Here is a 20,181-nt window from a genome sequence, read left to right as displayed (position 1 = left end):
TTTGCTATGATGTGATGTGTAGTAATGGTTATTAAGGTGCTAATCGCTAATCGAGGCTAAGCTAGCAAGCTCGACAATTAGCCGCCATGCTAAGCGGACGTTGGTAGCCAAGTTCGTATGTCACTATGGGGCTATGAGCTCACGTGGCTTGTAGCTGTGCCAGAGAGCAAGCTGGGGTGAGCTAGCGGGGAATATCGCCTTCTGCAGTAGCCTTGAAAAGGACTATTGTTCGTTCTCCTGCCAGACGCTTCGCTGCTGTGCTGCCTTACTGCTGTGCTGCCTCGCTGCTGTGCTGCCTTACTACTGTGCTGCCTTACTGGTGCCATTAAAGGACAAGCGGCCGCCATCCCTTCATCCATCCGGACCTTGATTATTTGGACCGAAGTACTCACACACACGCCCGCACTCAGTGCCATACACTCTCTTTATTTTGCTGGCCAGCTAATATCATTTGTTTTTTTTGTTTTGTTTTGTTTGCATTCACAAAGACTATCCAAAGACATTTTGGTTATTGTCAAATAGACACTCTCTGATTACGGACTGAGGAGGTTGTGGTGTTACAACCCCAGGACTGAGAAAAAGGACTCTTTACATAATATATTCACTTGTCTCCTGGTTAGGAAAAGTGACTATTGATGGAAATATTTTTCTTCTTCTTGTCTTTGTCTACATTGTATCCCAGAGAAGTTTTAAGTTGTTCAGGTTGAAACATTTGCACTTAAAGTCGGTTAAGTTTCCTTTGATATATCAGTGTCAAGCTGATGTTTAAGAGGGTATGTTAAGGACAGATGTGCTCCAGTCCATCAATCCTTTAAAGTGCTGGACACCGATGGTAAATTGCCATCAGACCCTAAATAAATTGTCCTCTGCTGTTATCCATATTGCTTCACTCATTCTTTGGTGAGTAGACGTATTGGTTACAACAACAGCTGTGTGCAGATCAAAAATGGATAATATATCGAGTGCGGGAGAGAGTATGACCGTGCAGCGTTTAAGGCGAGGAAGTACTGACCTTACTTTAAGTTTGATTCCATAAAAAGTGACAAAAACATTAGTGTCTGCTGTACAGTGCATGGGAAGAAAACTTCTTTTTACAGCGAAAAAAACCCCTAAACTTCAGAGCAAGCACCCACGGAATGGGAAATTCACAGAGAAATGAATAAAGTTAAAAGATTCAAACTAATAAAATAAGTTTTAAAAAGAGGCTTTTTTTTCCATTTGGTTACATTTTATATGATGGATTAGGCAGAAATTAGAATTGGGCTGAAAGATCGATCGCTTTATCGCCTATTCAGGCTGTAAATCATGTTTTTAAAAAGTTACTAAGTAACTAATTACTTTTGAAAATAAGCAATCAGTAAAGTAACGGGATTACTTTTTGGGGGAAGTAATCAGTAATGATTACTTTTTTCAAGTAACTTGACCAACACTGGTGGGCACAGCAGAATGTTGTGCCCATAGTGTGGGCAGTATGAATAGAAAGGGGTTTTTTTAAATGTTTTTGTCTTACATTCAGGGGAGAGATTTTAGAGAATTATGTGTGGTAACCATGTGAGACAAAATGGGACAACTCTCCATTCAATAGGCTTTTTTCGTTAAATAACTTGCATTTTTAATATCATGTTTATTCTTGCTTGAAAATCAAACCTTCCCTTTTAGTAAACATGCAGGTTTTTTTCTCCCCTGATTGATACATCACCCCTCCCTTCCTCCTCTGTCAACTCTTGTCTGGTGCAATCATTCAGTGAGTTGTAACCAGCAGCCTTTTCCTCGTTGAAGTCTTTCACACTGCCACAGAGAGTCACTTTGTTTTTCAGTCGATCATTAAATTATTAATTTGTAGTGATGGGTAGATGAAGCCTCGTGAAGCGTTTCAGCACATTCCCCAAACTGTATTTATACTGTGTCGACACAGTGTTGTTTTGCTCCATACTGACACCTGCTGGACCTTAAATATCATTGCAGGCAACTTACTTGAGACTCATAACAGACACTGATTCAATGACCTAGTCATACTTGTATACACTGTATACCCCATCCGGGAGGGGGCTCAGAGTAGAGCAGCTGCTGCTCCACATCGAAAGGAGCCAGCTGAGGTGGTTCGGGCATCTGACAAGGATGCCCCCTGGGCGCCTCCTGGGTGAGGTGTTCCAGGCATGTCCCACCGGGAGGAGGCCCCGGGGAAGACCCAGGACACGCTGGAGAGATTATATCTCTCGGCTGGCCTGGGAACGCCTTGGTATTCCCCCGGATAAGCTGGAGGAAGTGGCTGGGGAGAGGGAGGTTTGGGCCTCTTTGCTTAGGCTGCTGCCCCCGCGACCCGGCCCCGGACAAAGCGGATGAAGATGGATGGATGGATGGTATTGTACTTTCCATGGAATCATTTTATATCTTTGACATTTCAAATATTGTAGACATCTTTAAAATGTATTGTGAATGACATTAAGTGGAAATTAAAATGAAAGTATTGTGAATGTAATATTACCCATTTAAATGTAACTGACTCAGAGTTTATACAGTTTTTACACTGTTTTTGCATTCAGTCTATTGCGTTTTTTGACACCATTTCCCCAGCTTTGGAAAACACACGACACAGGGCACAGACGAAGCTGGGGTACACAAAAACTGTAAAGCCAGGTGGAAAAGGTTCGGATAAGATGTCTTCCTATTCCCCCAGTACGTTAAAGGATCCTCTGATCTTGGAATGTTTCTCTCAGTCTCTCACTGGACCTCAATGATGGAGTCTGCTGTTGCATTGTTGGTTTATCTGTCAGCTTCTTCATTGTGCCGCTGCCACAGGTTTTCTGAAATAATAACATATGCATGGCCGTTTTAGTTTTTGTCGTCTACTCAAAATTTGTACACATTAGCATCAAAATAAATGTACAAATAATCTGATAATAGTGAACTTGGCTGGAACAGGTGACTGCTCTGATGAAGGTCCAGGCTGTGGCTCAGCTGTTGTGCGGGCAATTACTGCAGCACACTCCACTCGTTCGAGTTCCTCCGCATGTTTTTTGGCTATCAATACCTTGATGGTGTGAAGATGAAACAAAGTTAAACCAGTATGCAGTACTTAACATCAGCTACCTGATGAAACATTGTCTATACAAACCTTTCTGGTTGGCAAAACATATGATGGATCAAGGACCTGAACCAGCTCCCTGAACCCCTCACTCTCCACAATACTAAGGGGTTGGCAGTCCTTTATAATAAAATTCAGGACTGCCTGGTCAATCTTCCTAGACGCTTGAGTTCAAAATAATAAAACGCATATTAATAAAAAGATGATAATGCTGCTCAATATCTATATAGGCCTACCAGTGTTCATTCTCAGTGTGTTTGTCTCCTCATTTTCATGTTTGGCACTGTAATGCCTAAACATTGAGGAGGTGCTTTTGTTTGTGTAAGAAAGCTCCACAGAACAGATGCGACATTTAACCTGCATAAAATGAAATAAATAATTTACACTGCAAGTCACATTGCTGTTTTTCCTATTGTGATAGATTACACTGAAACAAAGACAGACAAACCGTTACCTTATTTGCAGTTAAAAGATCGAAAGAAACTTTTCTTTTTCTTTCGGGATCCATTTTGTTATGGAGAGAAATGTATTTTTTTTTTATCTTTGTGAGAATAATTTTGTTTTTGTTTGTTTTTTTTGGTGGCGACTCATTCCGTTGACAGATGCGCATGCGGTACCTTTTAAACTCTGGCTGTGTCCCAATCCAGCGACCGCACACTTCGAGTACGCATTTTGAGACCTATTACGTCACAGCGACGCGACGACGGCTGTCCCAATTCGAAGTGCACTTCAAATGCGTACTCCAAATGCGCCGTCGATTTCCCCAAATATCAAGCGTGGTCCGGTGCACGCTTCGTGGTCCCATATATCCCACAATTCATAGCGCGGCGGTGGGTGTGGATAATTTTGCCGCAAAAATACGGCAGTAGGGAGCAGCCGAAGAGTGAACTGTCAAAAGTAAGTACTGAGTGATGTCACTTATTTATGTGTGAATGTTGAATAATGAAGAACATTAAAACATTACTGTTGGCCACATGTCAGCAAAGTTATGTGACATTAGTGATGTTTGTACTAACTTGGTTTTAAAGCCTTTACTGTAAAATATACGCTGTTCAATAGTTGATGTTAATCTTACAGAGAATGTGATGATTTTGTGGATAATTAAAGTCAGTCATATATCCACAAACACAACAAGCTGAAAGTCAGTGATGCTGCTCGGTTTGCAGTCCTGAATATCACGGCACCAGCAGGATCCACTGCACTGTTAATGTTAGCTATGTTACATTGCTGCCTCTGCTCGGTGGTGTCGAGCCAAACGGACTTTAACGTGTGTTTGAACGAGCTGATGGTTCACTCGTTAAGCTGAAAGAAAGATGCTTTAATCACAGGAGTCACACATGTGTCCACTGTACCATCTGGGAACTCTTCTTGTTTAGCACTCGTAATAACACAAACACTAAATCCTCCTGTTTGTAGCAGTGTATACACCTGAGACTGTCACCTGTCTGTCTGTCCTGCACTCTCTCTCTTTTTCTTTCTCTCTGATTGTGGAATAAAAGTATGAACATGTATTTATAAGTTACACTTGTGTTTGAATCCTGCAGCTTATCACACATTTGATTTCCATGTGTGACAACTGCAAGTGTCCAGAGTGAGGACAGACTGAGGGACCCACTGCTGCACATCATCTGTGAGGCTTTGCACCCCTGATGATCCACCAGGACAAACTCAGCAGTGTGTGAGGAAGAGGAGGAGGAAGAGCCAGCAGCAGCTGACAGATGGAGAGAATAGACAGACTGTTCCCTGTTTGTGAAGGACTGCTAGACAAGTTTAGAATCACTAATTGTCTGTCCTGAATCAGTCTTATTAGGTAATGTTCAAATAATTGTATCATTCCAGTGTTTTCAGTGTGGGAGAAAGTACTCAGGGCCTTCAAGTTACACACTATGAAAGGCAGCAACAAGTGTAATATTCAGAAACCTAAAGTATGTATCAGCAGCAGAATGGAGCTAAAAATAAATGTTTGTTTCAGTTCTATGAAGCTTTGAGTATTTTGGATTAGTAGAACTGCTGTGTTTGTTGCATCATATTGCTGTAATTGTTTATATGCTTTATATATTCTGAGGTAAGTTGATCTATAGTGTTACATCATATTCTATAAGGATGTTATGTGTTTGTATACTTTCTGCCCAGTTTGACCCATTTAGCAGAAGTCAACCTGTTTAAGGCTCTGATATCTATTCTGTATGACTTAAAGCAGTTATGACATGGTCTGATTTTCTCACCCAATAAAGGAATATTTCATATATCAGTCTACTCTTCATTCTATCAGAAACCGTTATCACAGCTCGTACATTTGCTTTTTACACATATATGTAAGCATTGAGCCAAATGTAATCTAATGCCAACATATTAAACGAACAATATTTGTCTCATACATAATACATCTATATATACACTGTCAAAGGTACTTGTCTTTGAGTGAAGATTTAAGGTGATAGGAAATATAAATAACTGCAACTTGAATCTTTGACACAGAGTCCAAGCTCACTGCTGTAATATATCCTGTAATATCATAATAATCTGACAATAAATATAATATTGGCCATATTATATTCACATTACCAAAGTGAGATGATTTTAGTCTCATGACCAACATTAACTAATTGTTATTTACTAACTAATCTTGAAATGACTGTTCAGTACAGAAATAAAGGCCAGCAATCATGTTTTACAGTCCCGTGGTCTCAGCCTCAGATACTCAACTAATCAAAGTGATGTCATGACAAAATGAACGAACAAAAAAACATTTTTTTCTCCTTCATTTATGTCAAACAATGCTGTAGTATCATGGTTGCTAGGCAACCTGAGCAGCGCGACGAAGGCTAGACCGTCCCATTTCACAAGCCTCGCACTTCCGCACTTCTCGCACCGTACATAGTACCCGTACTGCGCATACTCCGAAGCGTGCGGTCGCTGGATTGGGATACAGCCACAGTTTGGCAACGAGCGATACAGCAGCTGTGCCGATCACCTGACTTTTTTCTTAAAAAGACACAGCACAGATACAAATTTCGCTAAGAGTATAGGTTTTTTTTGTTTTGTTTTGTTTTTGTTTTTTTTGATACAGCTTGTAAACTCACTGTCTGACCCATACTCCGGAACGGTAGGAGGCGGTAATGCTCCTTTACGTTGGTTGCCAACCGCCGTTAAACACAAAGAAGAAGAAGAAGAAGAAGACAAATTTCGCTCTGTGAGCTTCATACGTGCATCAGTGTTGCTGGACCCATCACTATTAAGTTACACGAAGTGGACAGCTCGCTGCGGTCTCTCCTTTAAACCGGCGAGTATCTAAAAGCTGATTTGACTCTTTGTGTCTTCATGTTCAGTCCTTTAAAACGTATTTAATGTCAACATGTAAACATGTCAACTGCATTTCGTTGCCCTGTACCTGTGCATGTGCAATGACAATAAAGTTGAATTCTATTCTATTCTATTCTAAAACTCGGCAGGATTTAAGTTTGGACTACCTAATGAAGACGAAGCGCATTAATTGATTTAAGTATTATTAAACCAGTGTTAATGTTTTGGCTTTGCTTCTTCGTCGGTTTTTGTTTGGAACGATCACAGCTGTGAAGTTTGTGGACATTTAAAGTGCGCATTGAGGAAACAGAAGAGCAGTTCACGTCTTAAACCATTCAAATGAATAAATAAAAGCTATATTTTTTGTTTGAACTACTGTGCTGCTGTTTGCTGCGAATATTTATTTAGCTCTCAGAGGTAAATCTGTACCAACTCTGAGCCGTGAAATATGCTTTTATCGTTGCATTACTCCACTTCCTCCTTCCTTGTTTTTGTCACGAGTTCTAAATCTGCTACTTCCTGGTTGAAAAAAATATTTTTTCAGTGAATCGTTTTTAGTTGATTCTTAGAAACTAAAAGCTGCTCCCCAACAAAGATCAAAGTTTGTGTTTAAATTGTTTTCGTCTGTTGCCCTGTGTTCCAGGTTAACTGTTTTTTGTTTGTTTTTGGTTTTTTTTACTGGTTTTTACACTAACGTTTTTAAGTTAAGGTTGCGCAACAACAAGGTCCAGCAGCTCTGCTGGTTGTAGCAGAAACAGAAACAAAATAAAACCTGACGCAGTTGAAGTTTTTTTAAACATCATCTGAAAGCGCCGTGTCGTTAGAGTCGCGATTTTCAATATTTTGTTGTTACTGTAGGTGAATTAAAGACAGACTGTTAAATGGAAACTGTCCGAAACATGACCGGTGTAATGCTTTAATAATAGTTGCTTCTGGGAGGTTGTTAAGCCTGAGATTGAAAGAAATTTTGGTTTTTTGTTCTACAAGTGAAATTAAGCGCTTAGTTGAGTAACAGACTCTGTGAACCTGACCTACTCACTGACAGGTTTCCTCCAGCAAACTCCTCCTCCTGATGAACCTGACGAAATAACAGAATCGTGTAAAAGGAAAAAAAACCCGCATTACTCTCATAAACGTATATTATAAATACGATTATATTTCATAAGAAGAACCTTTTATCCAGATCCATCCATCTATTTTTATTGTCTATTATTATGACAAAGTGGAGAACCAAAGATAAACATCATGGTCCACACTTGCAAACATTCATGTTTCTCAGTCCACTAGATTAAAACGAGGCTCTGCTCTTTATTTGGCAAATCCATGTATCGGAAGGGCAGAAAACAGCCTGCGTTGATTAAACAACAAGTTTGTAAACTTCATCGTGGACTGTGGGGGAACATTTAACAGATTAATTCTTGGATACGTCAACACCATGAATCGAAATTTAGTGGAAGTGAAGAACCAAAAAAAAAAAACACATGCTTGTCATTTTTCTTTTCTAGGTTCCAGGCCCTTGATTGTGATGCACTCAGGAAGTTCACCAGGAAAACTTCATCGTCACATGTTTGCTCACTTTCATGGAGAGGAGCTCCTGGCTCCTGGAAGCTGAGCAGAATGAAGGGGTAGGAACGTCATTCAAAACTGAGCTTACAAGAGTTAGAAAAGTTGACTTAGGTAATATTAGACAAGGCACTGCACACTGATGTCAACAGGTGCTTTAAATCTATAGGCTTGAAGTGTGTAGTAGTAGTAGTAGTAGTAATAATAATAACAATAATAATTCTGAAAATTAAAAAAGCTGTATAAAGAAAAATGAATGCAATAATTTGCTTATCCCATAAACTCACATTTAATTCACAATAGAAAATAGAAAAAAATATTAACTGTTTAAACTAAGAAAAACACCATTTTAAGAATAAGGTTAAACAGTTCCAGAATAAGGTTTCTCAGTGTAAAATTGTGAAGACCTAAATGTTATCAAATACATAATACTCTACAGTACATGATATTATCGAAAGATTTTGATCATCTGGAGAAATCTCTGTGGGCAAGGGACAAAAATGAAAACCAGCATTGAATGCCCTTAATGTTCTGGTCCTCACTGCGTTAAAAAATGCAATAAAATGCAATAAAAAAAGTCTTCCTGCCTGCCATTGAGACCTTTTATGACATTTCCAATTCATTGTATTCCATTTTATGTACATTTACTTTTTATGTCTTACTTTTATTCTCCTAGTTTAAAAAAAAAAAAAAATCTAAAACTTTGTCCTCACCTTTTTTCTTTTTTTTTTCCTCACAGGAAAATTATCATCTCGATATTTCTGTCTTTATGTGAGTTTTCACATTGACACATTGAGAGGTTTTTATTTAAATAAAGCTACAATCCTGACCTTCCTCTATCTCCTCTTCAGGTATATTTGCTCGAACTCAGAGTGTCTATGAGGCCAAGGAGGGCAGCAACATCACCATCAGACTGGACCGTCAGCTCCAAGCTGACGTGTCTCTAGCTCACTTGATGTGTGTTTTCCTCTCAGATAATGGAAATACTTTGTTTAAAATGATCAGAGGAGTGGAGGACTCTGAGTCTCAGCATGAGCAGTTTGCAGGACGGGTTCAGATCGATAGAGACGCCCTGAGAGGAGGAAGAGTCGTACTTTGTGTGTCCAGAGTCACAGCTGAAGACTCTGGAAACTACCGCTGTGATCTGGCTGCTGATTATAATAAGGTGCTGAGGAGGTGGGAGCATGAGGTCTCTGGTAAGTCAACAGAACCCCAGATGCAAACCTGTTGTGCCTTTGTTTTTGTTACTGCTGTAAGATGACCTGGATGAGAATCTAACACCTAACTAATCTGCTTCTACAGAAAATTTCATCTTGAATGTGACTCGCCTTCATTCAGTGAGCAGTGATGGCTTCCACACAACACCAGAACCAAGTGAAGGTAGTGTTACGAGTTCAAAATATTGGGGATGGACACCAGGGGCCTGTGCTTCGTACCGCGCTAAGTGAGTTAGCTGGATTAGATTGTTGACGATTTCGCGTGATCCTGGATCGTTCGGTTCCCCGAAGCCCATCCGGGACTTGCTGTCATAGCAACAGAGCCGTAAGCGTAAACCTGCTGGGGAGCAGGTTTACTTTATGTAAACAGGATTAGATCGCGGCCACGCAGGTATGTCCGCTTCATTCATACGAAAGCAACAGCGATATTCCACCACTGTTTCACCATAAATAAATAACATCAATGTAACTAAAGATAATGCAGCACTTGATCCTTTTATTGATTTCACACAGATACATACAGGTCATTTCCTAAAAAAGGGAAATGTACTATTAACATTCTATTACATGTATGTGATTATTACAGATGTAATTCATATTTCAGAGTAGTAATTGCAAATTACTTCGTGTAATCAAGATGGGAGACCACGGCTATAAAAGCGAAGGTGGATTTGGGAAGTCTGTCGCAGTCATATCCTGTCCGTTTACGCGAGCCACCCATTGCGGAAGGTGCAAGATTGATAAGGAGAGTCCTCAGAATTCAGCGTATATTGCGGGACAGACAGGATCCTTTAGCTCAGCGCGACAGTGTGCTCATAGAGAGATATCGATTTTCCCGTGAGGGTATTATTCACTTAACCAACTTGTTGACGAGGGGGTGCAGGACCACCACCTGTCTTTTTTTTTGCTCTGCCCTTTTCTTGGTTGCTGTTATGAACAAACAAACAGATTATTCCAGGGTCTCTTTCCAAGAGACGAAAAGCAATATAAGTGATAAATATTACCATTCTGTAGAATATTCTTATATTTCACTTTTACTTGTTCCCATGTTCTAGTGGGTCCTGTTGTGGCTCTAATGTGAAAGGGGATATAATATAACATATTATAATATAATATAATGTAATATAATATTGGATAATATGGTGTGATATGATAAATCTACCCTACCGCCTACTGGTGTTGGCCAGAGGGGCCGATGGCGCAATATGGCAGCCTGGCTTCTGTCAGTCTGCCCCAGGGCAGCTGTGGCTACAACCGTAGCTGCCTCCACCAGTGTGTGAATGTGAGAGTGAATGAATAGTGGCATTGTAAAGCGCTTTGGGTGCCTTGAAAAGCGCTATATAAATCCACTCCATTATTATTGTTATTATTATTATTATTAAATTACTTACGAGTTTGATTTGTCAGCAACTTTCTGCCAGCCCTCTCTCCTTGCTTTTGCAGCCTTTGCAGTGTTCCCTTGCGTTTTAATTAAACTCTGAAACTCCTGAAATCCCTCACTCAAGAGTTCTTGCTCTGCTGCCGGAAAATACCGAGCCGAGCGCGCTCCTTCGACATTTTCGCCGACCAATCAAAGGGTTGCCGATCAATGTTTCTACTATCGATGCGTAGCCCCTGTTGGGCCACCCAGTGATCTCACATTACTTCATCCAGCTATACTAATCGTCAACAACAAGTGTGTTCGGGGAACCGGAATAGCGAGCTCAGAGTTAGCGCGATGATTTGGTCTTGGATGTTTCATTTGATCTTGGATGTAGTAAGCGACGTACGAAGCACAGGGCCCAGAGGAAAAACCCACAATAACAACACTGGTCCGGTCGGGTTGAGTCAAACGATGATTTAATGATCACACACGTGGGAGATGGACACTGTATGCAGACAGTCTCAGATCTCGTCTCAAAAAACACATCACCATAGTTTTATGAAATCAGGGTATTAGAACGCCCCTGCATGCGTAGTGACAGGTGTAATACAATCAATGTTGACAATTTTATTTAACACAAAGAATAACATTGTCTCCTTCCCGAGGGCAGACGCTGACTGCCCCCGTCTCCTAGAACCGTCTGTACCCTGCTAAGACACAACATGGCAGCTACAAGGACTCTTTCATTTGTTAAGACCATCAGTGTGTATTGCTCTAAATCAAGTATATAATATTAAATGAATATTGCTGGATCAGCTACTTCTACTTAAAACATATTAAAACATGACTAAGCACAAAATCACCAAGAATAACATCTTATAAGTGCTGTGTAAGCGCGTGCGGCCTTCCAAGCTCAAAGCCTTTGCCCTCCATAGATCAGCCAGACTCGCACTGGCTGTAGCTTTTAACCTTTAATTACCTTGAGCACAACTCTAGAATAAGCAACGAACTGCAATGTGTATGGAATGATCAGGGTTACATCTGCAATGGAAAATCATGTTATTATTCTGGTACCTGCAAGGAAAAAGATCAAACTGAAATTATAGCCATCACTGTAAATGCAAAAGATAATGTAAGGTCAAAAACTTCAATTTATGTTTAATGCAAAGCTGGTTATATACTTCTAATGAACTAATAATGCCATCTTAAAATAATGAATGATAATGAGAAAAACATCCCCTCCTTATTCTACAGTAGGACACACCGAGCTGCTACTATGGTTATTAAAGGTTTTAAAGGTGTTCACTCATTAATTAACAAAGTGCTTTGTAATGAAACTTTTCTTTTAAAACAAAGTCTCTCTAGAACAAATCTAACCACTTGGTAGCCAGTCTGAAATGCTGCCAGGCATTTATTTGTGCACTTATTTAGAAGCGTTGACAACGATAACACTGCTCCTTTTTTTGCCATGGCTTTTTCTTTTTTTTTTCTTTTTTTTTTACAAGTTTATTATTTATTCAGTACCTAAAAATACTGACTGGCTGGTGCTGCAGAAAAAGAGGGGAGAAAATGGAGGGTTTAAAGGAAAGTAGAAACAAAATCTACTGTATGTATTTTAAATGGTCACATAAGAGTATCTGATTCCAGATGAACAGAATCAACTTTCTGTAATTGCCTTCCCTGAATGACTGAGCATGACAAGGTTAAATCAAACATAAATAGTTGCTTCACCTGACATCAGATATAAACTGATGTTTTTTTTTGTTTTTTTTTTTCTTAAAGGAGCAAGAAGTCCTGAGGAGAAACACAGAGCTCATGACTGGAACAATGTTAAAACTGTTTTAGGAGCTCTAAATGTTGGAGCTCTAATACTTGGTGGTTTAGTGTTAGTGATAGAAGAGGCTAACAGACATCTGCAAGCAATACTGTGAAAGTTTTTTTTTTTTTTTTTTTCCTCTGTGTAGTTGAATTTTAATCGAACAATTTTTATGCTCTGATTTATGTTTTGATGTATTTCGTTTTGCACTTATAAAGACAAAAGCCTAGATCTTTATATTCAAAGATTCATTCGAAGTTACATTTGATCCAAATGCACATTTCTCAGCATCATTATGGCTCCAGGTAGATCCCCTTCGTGGTCTCCTGGAAATAATAACCACAGCTTTTCAGCCGTTCTCAGTATCAGCTTCAACTATGAGCATGGGTTATGAAAGAAAAATCACTGAACATGCACTTTTACTCTTTTTAACATGACCTTAGACATTTTAAGTGGGTTTTCTGTCTCTTCAGAGAACTCACTCTCAGCAAATAATGTGAAACATGCAGCATTTCAGCTCAAAATTGACAATGACTCATTTTCATGTTCTCACAGTAATGTTACAGTAACACACTTCATTTCTATTAAAAATGTAAGTGGCAAGACATAAAACCATTGATGTAATTGTTTGGTCTTTATAAATCACATCTGACTTAAACAAAGATAAAAACAATAAATGTAATAACTGCACTCTTCAGTTTGACAGACGTGTTTCAGTCTTGGATAAAAGCTGCAAAAGTCTCATGTATGTAACGTTAAATATCTGAATTAAGCACTTTTTAAATCTAATACTTGCAATAATTTCTAATAACATAAGCTTCACCTTTAAACACCTTTTTTCAGTTTCATGTAAAAAAGAAAAAAATAACAGTGTTTATGGGTTTTTGGTGTTATTTCTGTTTAGGTTTTTTTTTTTTTTTTTTTTATTGGTTTTATAAACGCACTACCCAAGTTTTTGGATATTATTTTGTATTTGTATAAATATATTTTTTAAACAATATTAAAACATATGTTGGTATTTTAACAAAGTGTGTGTGTGTGTGTGTGTGTGTGTGTGTGTGTGTGTGTGTGTGTGTGTGTGTGTGTGTGTGTGTCTATATCGAGAGATCTATATCTGGTAGTAATGTGTTTTGGTGACATTTGTTATCAAGAACATTGCTGTCTGATTTTCTTTGTTTTATATTTTTTTTCTTCATTTGTTGTAATAAAATTTTCTTCATTTGTTGTAATAAATTGATTGATAAATCAATAAAAAAATGTTTCTATTTGCTCTTGATCTGGAGAAGACTGCATTTAAAACAAAAGCAAAAGTGAAGCATGAGGTACAGACATTAGATTCGTGAAGTTAAGGGGCTCTGCTTCAGAAATACACACGTGAGATCAGGTCATAACTGTGAGGAAAGAGCTGAGAGGAGCTCTAACATCTCTAATACAAGTTCATCTGCTTGTCTGTGTGTTCATTTGACAGACTGTTAAGCTCTTTGTAATAAATCAGACCAAACTGCTGATACATAAACAGAGAAACAAAAGAAAAAGATGGGACCGTGAAGTGAGTTGGATTGTTTACACTATAATACACAAAAATAACTGAAAGTTTTCTGGTTTTTTTTGATGTGTTTAAACGTGATTTTTATACAGATAAATGATTAAAAAGATCAACTCCATAATTGTTTTGTTATAGAAACGGCCTGTCAGTACTGATAGGAATTTATATCTAGATAAACTTTCAGAGAGATTCATCAGGTCAACAAAATTTAAAGATGCTGTCCATTAAACACCTGGGCCCTGTTTCAGGAAGCCGGTTTGGAAAACTCAGAGTGGAAAAACGACACTCACGGTTGAGTAACCCCGAACTGTCCAACTCGGAATATTCGGTTTCAGAAAGGCTGATAACAATTAGTTCAGTCAACGCGGAGTTGCTTTAACCCCAAGTGAAGCGCGCGGACGAGGATACATAAAGCCCTGATAAGCGGAGCACAGATTAAGCGAGTCACCATGGAGACGGAGGGAAAGAAGGCGCGGTCAATGTATTTCACAGCGCTTGAGGCCGAAATTCTGATGGCAGCATATGCCGATAACATGCAAATTCCGCGGAAAAAAGTAACACAGCCACAGCTGCAAAAGAAAGGGAGCATGCATGGCAAAACATAGCCGACAGAGTCAATGCGTGAGTGTTAATTTAAACATTGATCTAGGGATTTCCACCCATTTAACACGTTATTTTATCATATGTTATTTTATTTGTTATTTTATACATTTTATTTTGTGATGTGATGTGAGCGCAGGTGCAACCCAACAGGCCCCAAACGTGCCTGGCAGCAAGTAAAAATGAAATATAAAAATATAGTCCAAACAGGTAAGGTGTAATTGTATTATGAGCCATAGTGCTTGGTCTGTTTGTCCCATGTAAATCAATTGCAGTTAGAGGCTACATTAATTTTCTGTCTGTAAGCACTTATTGAAATTATCTGAGCACATTACAAGTACATATTTGCTTACTCTGTATGCTCAAATGTGACCCGTTATAGCCAACAGAAAAAAAGCGGAGGCCCGAAAAACAGGTGGGGGTCCTCCACCACCACCACTCACAGAGGCTGAGCAGTTGGCCCTCAGCCAAAACAGTGGGCGCCCTGTGGCCGAAGGCATCTCTGTGGGGACATCCTCTGAGTCAATAACCCCGCAAGACACAAGTGCCTACATAGGGGGTAAATTCAAAATAATACATGATGTGCATACATCCTTTCTTCACAGTCACCTTTGCAGTGCTACTCATTCATTTGATAAACTCTTTACCATAATGAATTATTTTGTAGTGAAGTTATTTTCCTACTGATTTTGCCTTCCCTCAGTCTTGGTTGTCTTTGAGAGCATAATGACAATGAAGTGTAAGGTGATTGGTATGTTTGTTAATTGCCATTTGGTCCCTTGTAAGTTATAAGTGACCTGTATAAACCTCATATTCTATCAGTTGATGGTGGTGGTGTACTGCATCTGGTGCAGCCTCCTGTTGAGCCAGACCAACATGCAGTTGTGAGTAATACTCCACAGATTATATGAGTTTACAGTAGAACAGCAATGTTGTTTATTTCTTTACTACAGGAAAATAATGAAGAAACATTGACAGCTGTTACAGAGGAGGAAGCAACAGAGACACTTTATGAGGTTTACATCTTTTAATACTTTGTGTACAGGAAACACAGGCGACCAATAAAGCCAGTTGAACAAAAAATCTGTTTATTCTTCTTTCAACATGTTGAGGTGATGGGTCAAAGGAAATGATTGTGACATATGGTGTCTCTGACTGCTCTTCCATCTTGTATGTCCGTGGGAGGGTCAGGATGTTCATGGTTTGGATCACTGCTGATGTTTGGTTCAGAAGGACAGTGTTCTCCTCTAATTGTGGCAATGTTGTGAAGAATCACACATGCCACAATAATGTCACATGCCCTTTCTGGGGTGACCCTGAGTCTTTGCAGGCACTGGAACCGGGCCTTAAGCATTCCGATAGTCATTTCAATTCTGGCTCTTGTCCTGCAATTAGCCAGATTATATCGCTGCTGTGGGCCTGGTTCAGGGTCAGGGTAAGGGGTAAGCAAATAGGGTAAACATGGATACCCCCTATCACCAAGCAAGTAGCCAGTGAACTCTCCTAAGACAGAAGGATGCACTTCAGTTCAAATGTCCCTGAAGCAATTGGTCTTTATATATTTTAAAGTATTCTCAACTCACCATGTCCAAATTTTGTGCTCAGTGTACATTCACGGAATATTTGTGAGTCATGGACAGAGCCTGGCCACTTGGCTTCCACATTTGTGATAATGTTGGCAGCATCACATATGATCTTCACAGTGCAGAGAACACAAATTAGCATCCATTACTATAATGAAATAATTTGTTAGTTTGACATGCTACAGGGAACTATGTACCTGTACATTAATGCTGTGGAAAGACTTCCTGTTCACATAGTCTCCTTCATTTACTGAAGGAGCAATGATTGGAATGTGAGTGCCATCTGTACAGCCAATCACGCCTGGGAACCCTGAAAATAAATGTAAAATTTAAGTAGTAGTCCAAGTATCACCACATCATAAATTAAGTTTTGGTCATCCTGATACCTGCAATTTTGTGGCATCCCTCTTTGATAAATCTTGTGGGTCTGTGACCGGGGAACACCACAGACGAGTACAGGAGACGTTTCAGTGCAACTGTAACATTCCTGACTGCCCGACAGACGGTAGCCTTGGAAACGTGCTCAGCGTCACCAATATTATACAGAAAGCTCCCGTTTGCAAAAAACCGAAGTGCAATACAAATAATATGTACAGAACTGAGAGCATGTCCGCGATGTGTCACATGCGTAATATATGGCCTGAGGATGTTATCCAAATAAATTATAGATTGTGCTGAGAAACGGTAACGTTCGCACAGAAAATCATCAGGAAATGATAAAATGTCCAAACGCGCTCTGATCACTCTCTCCCGGCGGAGAGCTCTGCGGAGAATTTGGGCTTCACGATCTACTGGCTCTTCAAGGAAGTGGCACGCCATGTCTGACACTTCCTACAGTCAGGTTTCCGACAAAGGGGCGGAGACAGTCAGGGTTAGTTGTAGTAAACCTGCTAGGGGGCAGGTTAGCTTCACGGAGTGTGTCGTCATAGTGACTCACTCAGGCTGCAGCTGAACTCGCTTTGTGAAACCGAAAACCCAGAGTTTTCGTTAACTCAGGGTATACTTACTCAGTTTTTCCACTAAACCGGCTTCCTGAAACAGGGCCCTGCTCTCCTTTTGTCTGGTAATAGAATAGTTTCCATCTGCTGAACAGTGTAGTACTAAATGAACTTTGTTTTTAATCCATATAACCACATGATGGCGCTGTTGGGAGGTATTTGCCCACATAACGCTGTGAAAGCAGTAGAGTTGGTTACGTTTAACAGAGAAGTAAATGAAATAGTTTAAGTAGAGTTGATTGCTACGCCTACATAATATCCTATATAATGCAATTATTGTTTATTCTTTTTATACACATTATCCATGAATAATAATAGCCAATCACAGATCATTTTGAGCACATAGCATACATAAATTAAAATAATGGCTCGTAATGTCTGTCTCTGTTAACTCTACCATGGATTTACAACCTATCCAGAGTGTACCACACTCTACAAAGATCAAATTTAAAAGCCAAACTTCCATCCCAAATTGAGTTCCAGATTATCCTTAACTCATAAAAACTCTGCTACTGCTCTGCCCTCAAACATTACTACAGTAAACAGTCCAACAGAACTACATGACTGCATGTATCTGTACAAAAGAGAACTAAGGTCAAAGAGTGCAACAAAGAGAAACAGGAACTGATGTAATCTCACCCCATGCTTGTCAGGCATTCAGGCAGTTGTGTATGTGGATCCAAGATAAAAAGTGAAACTACACATTATTATTTCCTTGCTGTTTATTATGGAGCAAAAACCTTTCATCATATTTTACTATATCTCTGTGTATCCATTTTGATTGTTTATCTGTATAAACCACCTGTTATGACATCAAGTGATGGTCTTCAGCTGGCACTGGAGCGGTTCTCGTAGCCAAGTGTGAAGCACTGAGAATGAGAATCAACACCTCCACGTCTGAGGCCACGGTCCTAAGCAGGAAAAGGACGGAGTGTCCACTCCTGTTCTGGGGCTTGTTACTGCCCCGAGTAGAGGAGTAGAAGTTTCTTGGGGTCTTGTTCACGAGTGAAAGGAGAGGGGAGCGAGAGATCAAGAGATGGATTGGGATCATCGCAGCTTATGTATGCTGTCTGTCATGGTAAAAAGAGAGCTTGATTTACCAGTCAAATTAAACGGCCACTGTTTGCTTGTCTCATTCTCTGTTTCCCACTGTGGGTGGCACAGTCGTACCTGATCACTACAAACCACAGAGAGGTTATCACTCAGGTAGGCCTACTGCTGTTTAGTACAGACTTTACACTCAGTGTGCTCAGCTCGGAAACCTGTTCAGAGACTGAAAAAGAAATCAACTTAGTTTGTGGACAGGTCATTTTTTTGATTAGACCGATGTTCTTGGTGACCAATAGCCAAAAAAGGAACTGGTGAAAGTTTTAATCTGTGTCGCTGCATTTCCAGCAGTGTAAATGAGACCCATCATCAGAGCTGCTGTAATTTCCCAGCTGGCCTTCATTCAGTAGTGTTAGTAAGACTTTGTTTACCAAGTTCCATATATAAAATGTGTTCCTACATCAGAATGTGCAGAATGTGTACCGCACCTAAAGTGAACTGTAAATAAAATTCAAAATGTGTCTCTCCAGTGGATTTTAAACTGAAAGTCTCAACATAACCTGCCCTGGACCAGGATATGTGTTCAGCATTAGTTTTCATAGTGATCTACTCCCAACCGTTTGCCATGGCTGACCCTCCCTGAGCCTGATACTGTGGAGGTTTCTTCCTTTTAAATGGGTGTTTTTCCTTCCCACTGTCACAATGTGCTTGTTCAGAGGTGATTTTTTGATTGTTGAGGTTTTCTCTCTTTTATTATTGGGTCTTTATCTTACAATGTAAAGTTGAGATGACTGTTGTTGAGTTTGGTGCTACATAAATAAAACTCAACTGAAACTAAATGTATCTAACCAACTTCAAAATGTCATAATTAGTCTAAAAATTAAACACTGATAGAAAATCGTCTGACACCCTCTAAATTTTCAGTGTAACTGTTTTTATGTCTTTCAGCCTGTTTCTGAAACTTACTCACACTTCAAATCTGATGTGGTAGTTTGATTTAGTTGATTCTTTATTTCTTTGCAACTAACAGAAGTTGGTTGCTGATAATGTTGTGGATTTATTTGTTTGTGTGGTCTAATAAGCTTCAAAAAATCTGGGGTTGTTCCCAGCTCCAATAGTGAGCTCAGTTTTTGATGCCGACACTGGTTAGCAGACGATCTGGGAAGAGTAGTGGTCAACGCTGGTCTTAAATACAGCCATGACAATGAGCTCCAGGTGGGGCTCCAGGCAGTAGTGATGTGTCATGTGCAAAAGGGCTTTGCAGACTGACTCCAGTAAACAAAGCAGCATCTGGCTGCAGTTTAAAGAAGAAGCAGATACTAACAGAGGAGAAATCAAATCACCCTGAATTTCAACCTGCACTGAGGACAGACTGTTTGGCTGCTGAGTTTGGTTTCTGTTCTGTGGATTTGTTTTCAGTATTTTGTTTTTGTGTTAAATTAAAATTAAAAGTATGATTAATACTATTAAAAGAATTCCTGCTTTTGTAACAGAACAAATACACAAAATTAGGCAATTATAAGGCTTCTCATAAAAACGCTAAATGCAAAAGCTTTAGCAATACACGGCACATTCATATTTGCCAAGTAAGGCTAGAATATGAGGCTACAGATGATAATAAATTAAGAGCCATTTAGGATCCAAAAGAGCCGGCTCTTCTTTGGGAGCCGTCCCACAAGATCCGAACTTCCCACTACCAGGGAGAAAAAGTCTAATAGACTTTCCCTGCACCACAGGTTGCAATAGCCAATTCTCTGTGTGTGTTACTACACTCAAATTTGCTTGAAGATAGGCTGGCTCACTTCTTACAAGGCCAGGGGCCCTAACACTTACAATAGCACCACATGTGCTGATACATTATTGAATGAAATAAATGTCGAATAATACTCACTCTAGTATTAGAGATAAACATAATGTTCTGTATGTGGACTATGTATAGGTAGTTGGGCTATGACACTAATAGTTTACTAATCAAGTAATTATTATTTTTTATTATATCATTGTCACATGGTTTTATTTCAACACCAATTTGAATAATACTTGGACAGAGAGGGATGGAG

The 20,181-nt window shown here is 39.5% G+C and overlaps 2 protein-coding genes across 3 annotated transcripts in view; both read left to right on the top strand.

The window, feature by feature from the left end:
• The window catches only part of LOC146674054 (protein NLRC3-like), a 176,731-nt gene extending 171,797 nt beyond the window's left edge, over positions 1-4,934 (top strand). The window contains exons 12-13 of one of the 2 annotated variants that reach the window (XR_014908972.1): positions 4,630-4,698; positions 4,732-4,934. Coding sequence is in view for 1 of the 2 variants with exons in the window: in XM_085392568.1 (XP_085248694.1) it covers positions 4,630-4,645 (16 nt within the window). In the remaining variant the exon portion in view is untranslated. Of the gene's footprint in view, positions 1-4,629 lie in introns of both variants that reach the window. The other variant, XM_085392568.1, reaches the window with a different exon arrangement.
• A 1,037-nt stretch (positions 4,935-5,971) lies between these two features.
• LOC146674053 (uncharacterized) lies at positions 5,972-13,565 on the top strand. The gene is made up of 6 exons (XM_085392518.1): positions 5,972-6,368; positions 7,894-8,013; positions 8,691-8,722; positions 8,803-9,147; positions 9,254-9,331; positions 12,314-13,565. Exons 2-6 carry the CDS (start codon positions 8,006-8,008, stop codon positions 12,460-12,462), a joined length of 612 nt encoding a protein of 203 aa, XP_085248644.1. The 5' UTR covers positions 5,972-6,368; positions 7,894-8,005; the 3' UTR covers positions 12,463-13,565.
• Positions 13,566-20,181: the final 6,616 nt, after the last annotated feature.

Source organism: Rhamphochromis longiceps, linkage group LG3, assembly GCF_057381845.1.
Source record: "Rhamphochromis longiceps isolate RC_006_pf linkage group LG3, R_longiceps_female_GT1.1, whole genome shotgun sequence".
In the NCBI taxonomy this organism is placed as follows: domain Eukaryota; kingdom Metazoa; phylum Chordata; class Actinopteri; order Cichliformes; family Cichlidae; genus Rhamphochromis; species Rhamphochromis longiceps.
Note: the sequence above shows the minus strand (reverse complement) of the source record. Positions and strands in the feature narration are given on the sequence as shown.

Bases quoted from the DNA above. Each gene is read 5' to 3' on its own strand.
- LOC146674053 (XM_085392518.1), top strand. The intron at 8,723-8,802 runs GTGAGTTTTCAC...TCTCCTCTTCAG, and splicing joins CTCGATATTTCTGTCTTTAT to GTATATTTGCTCGAACTCAG. The intron at 9,148-9,253 runs GTAAGTCAACAG...CTGCTTCTACAG, and splicing joins GTGGGAGCATGAGGTCTCTG to AAAATTTCATCTTGAATGTG.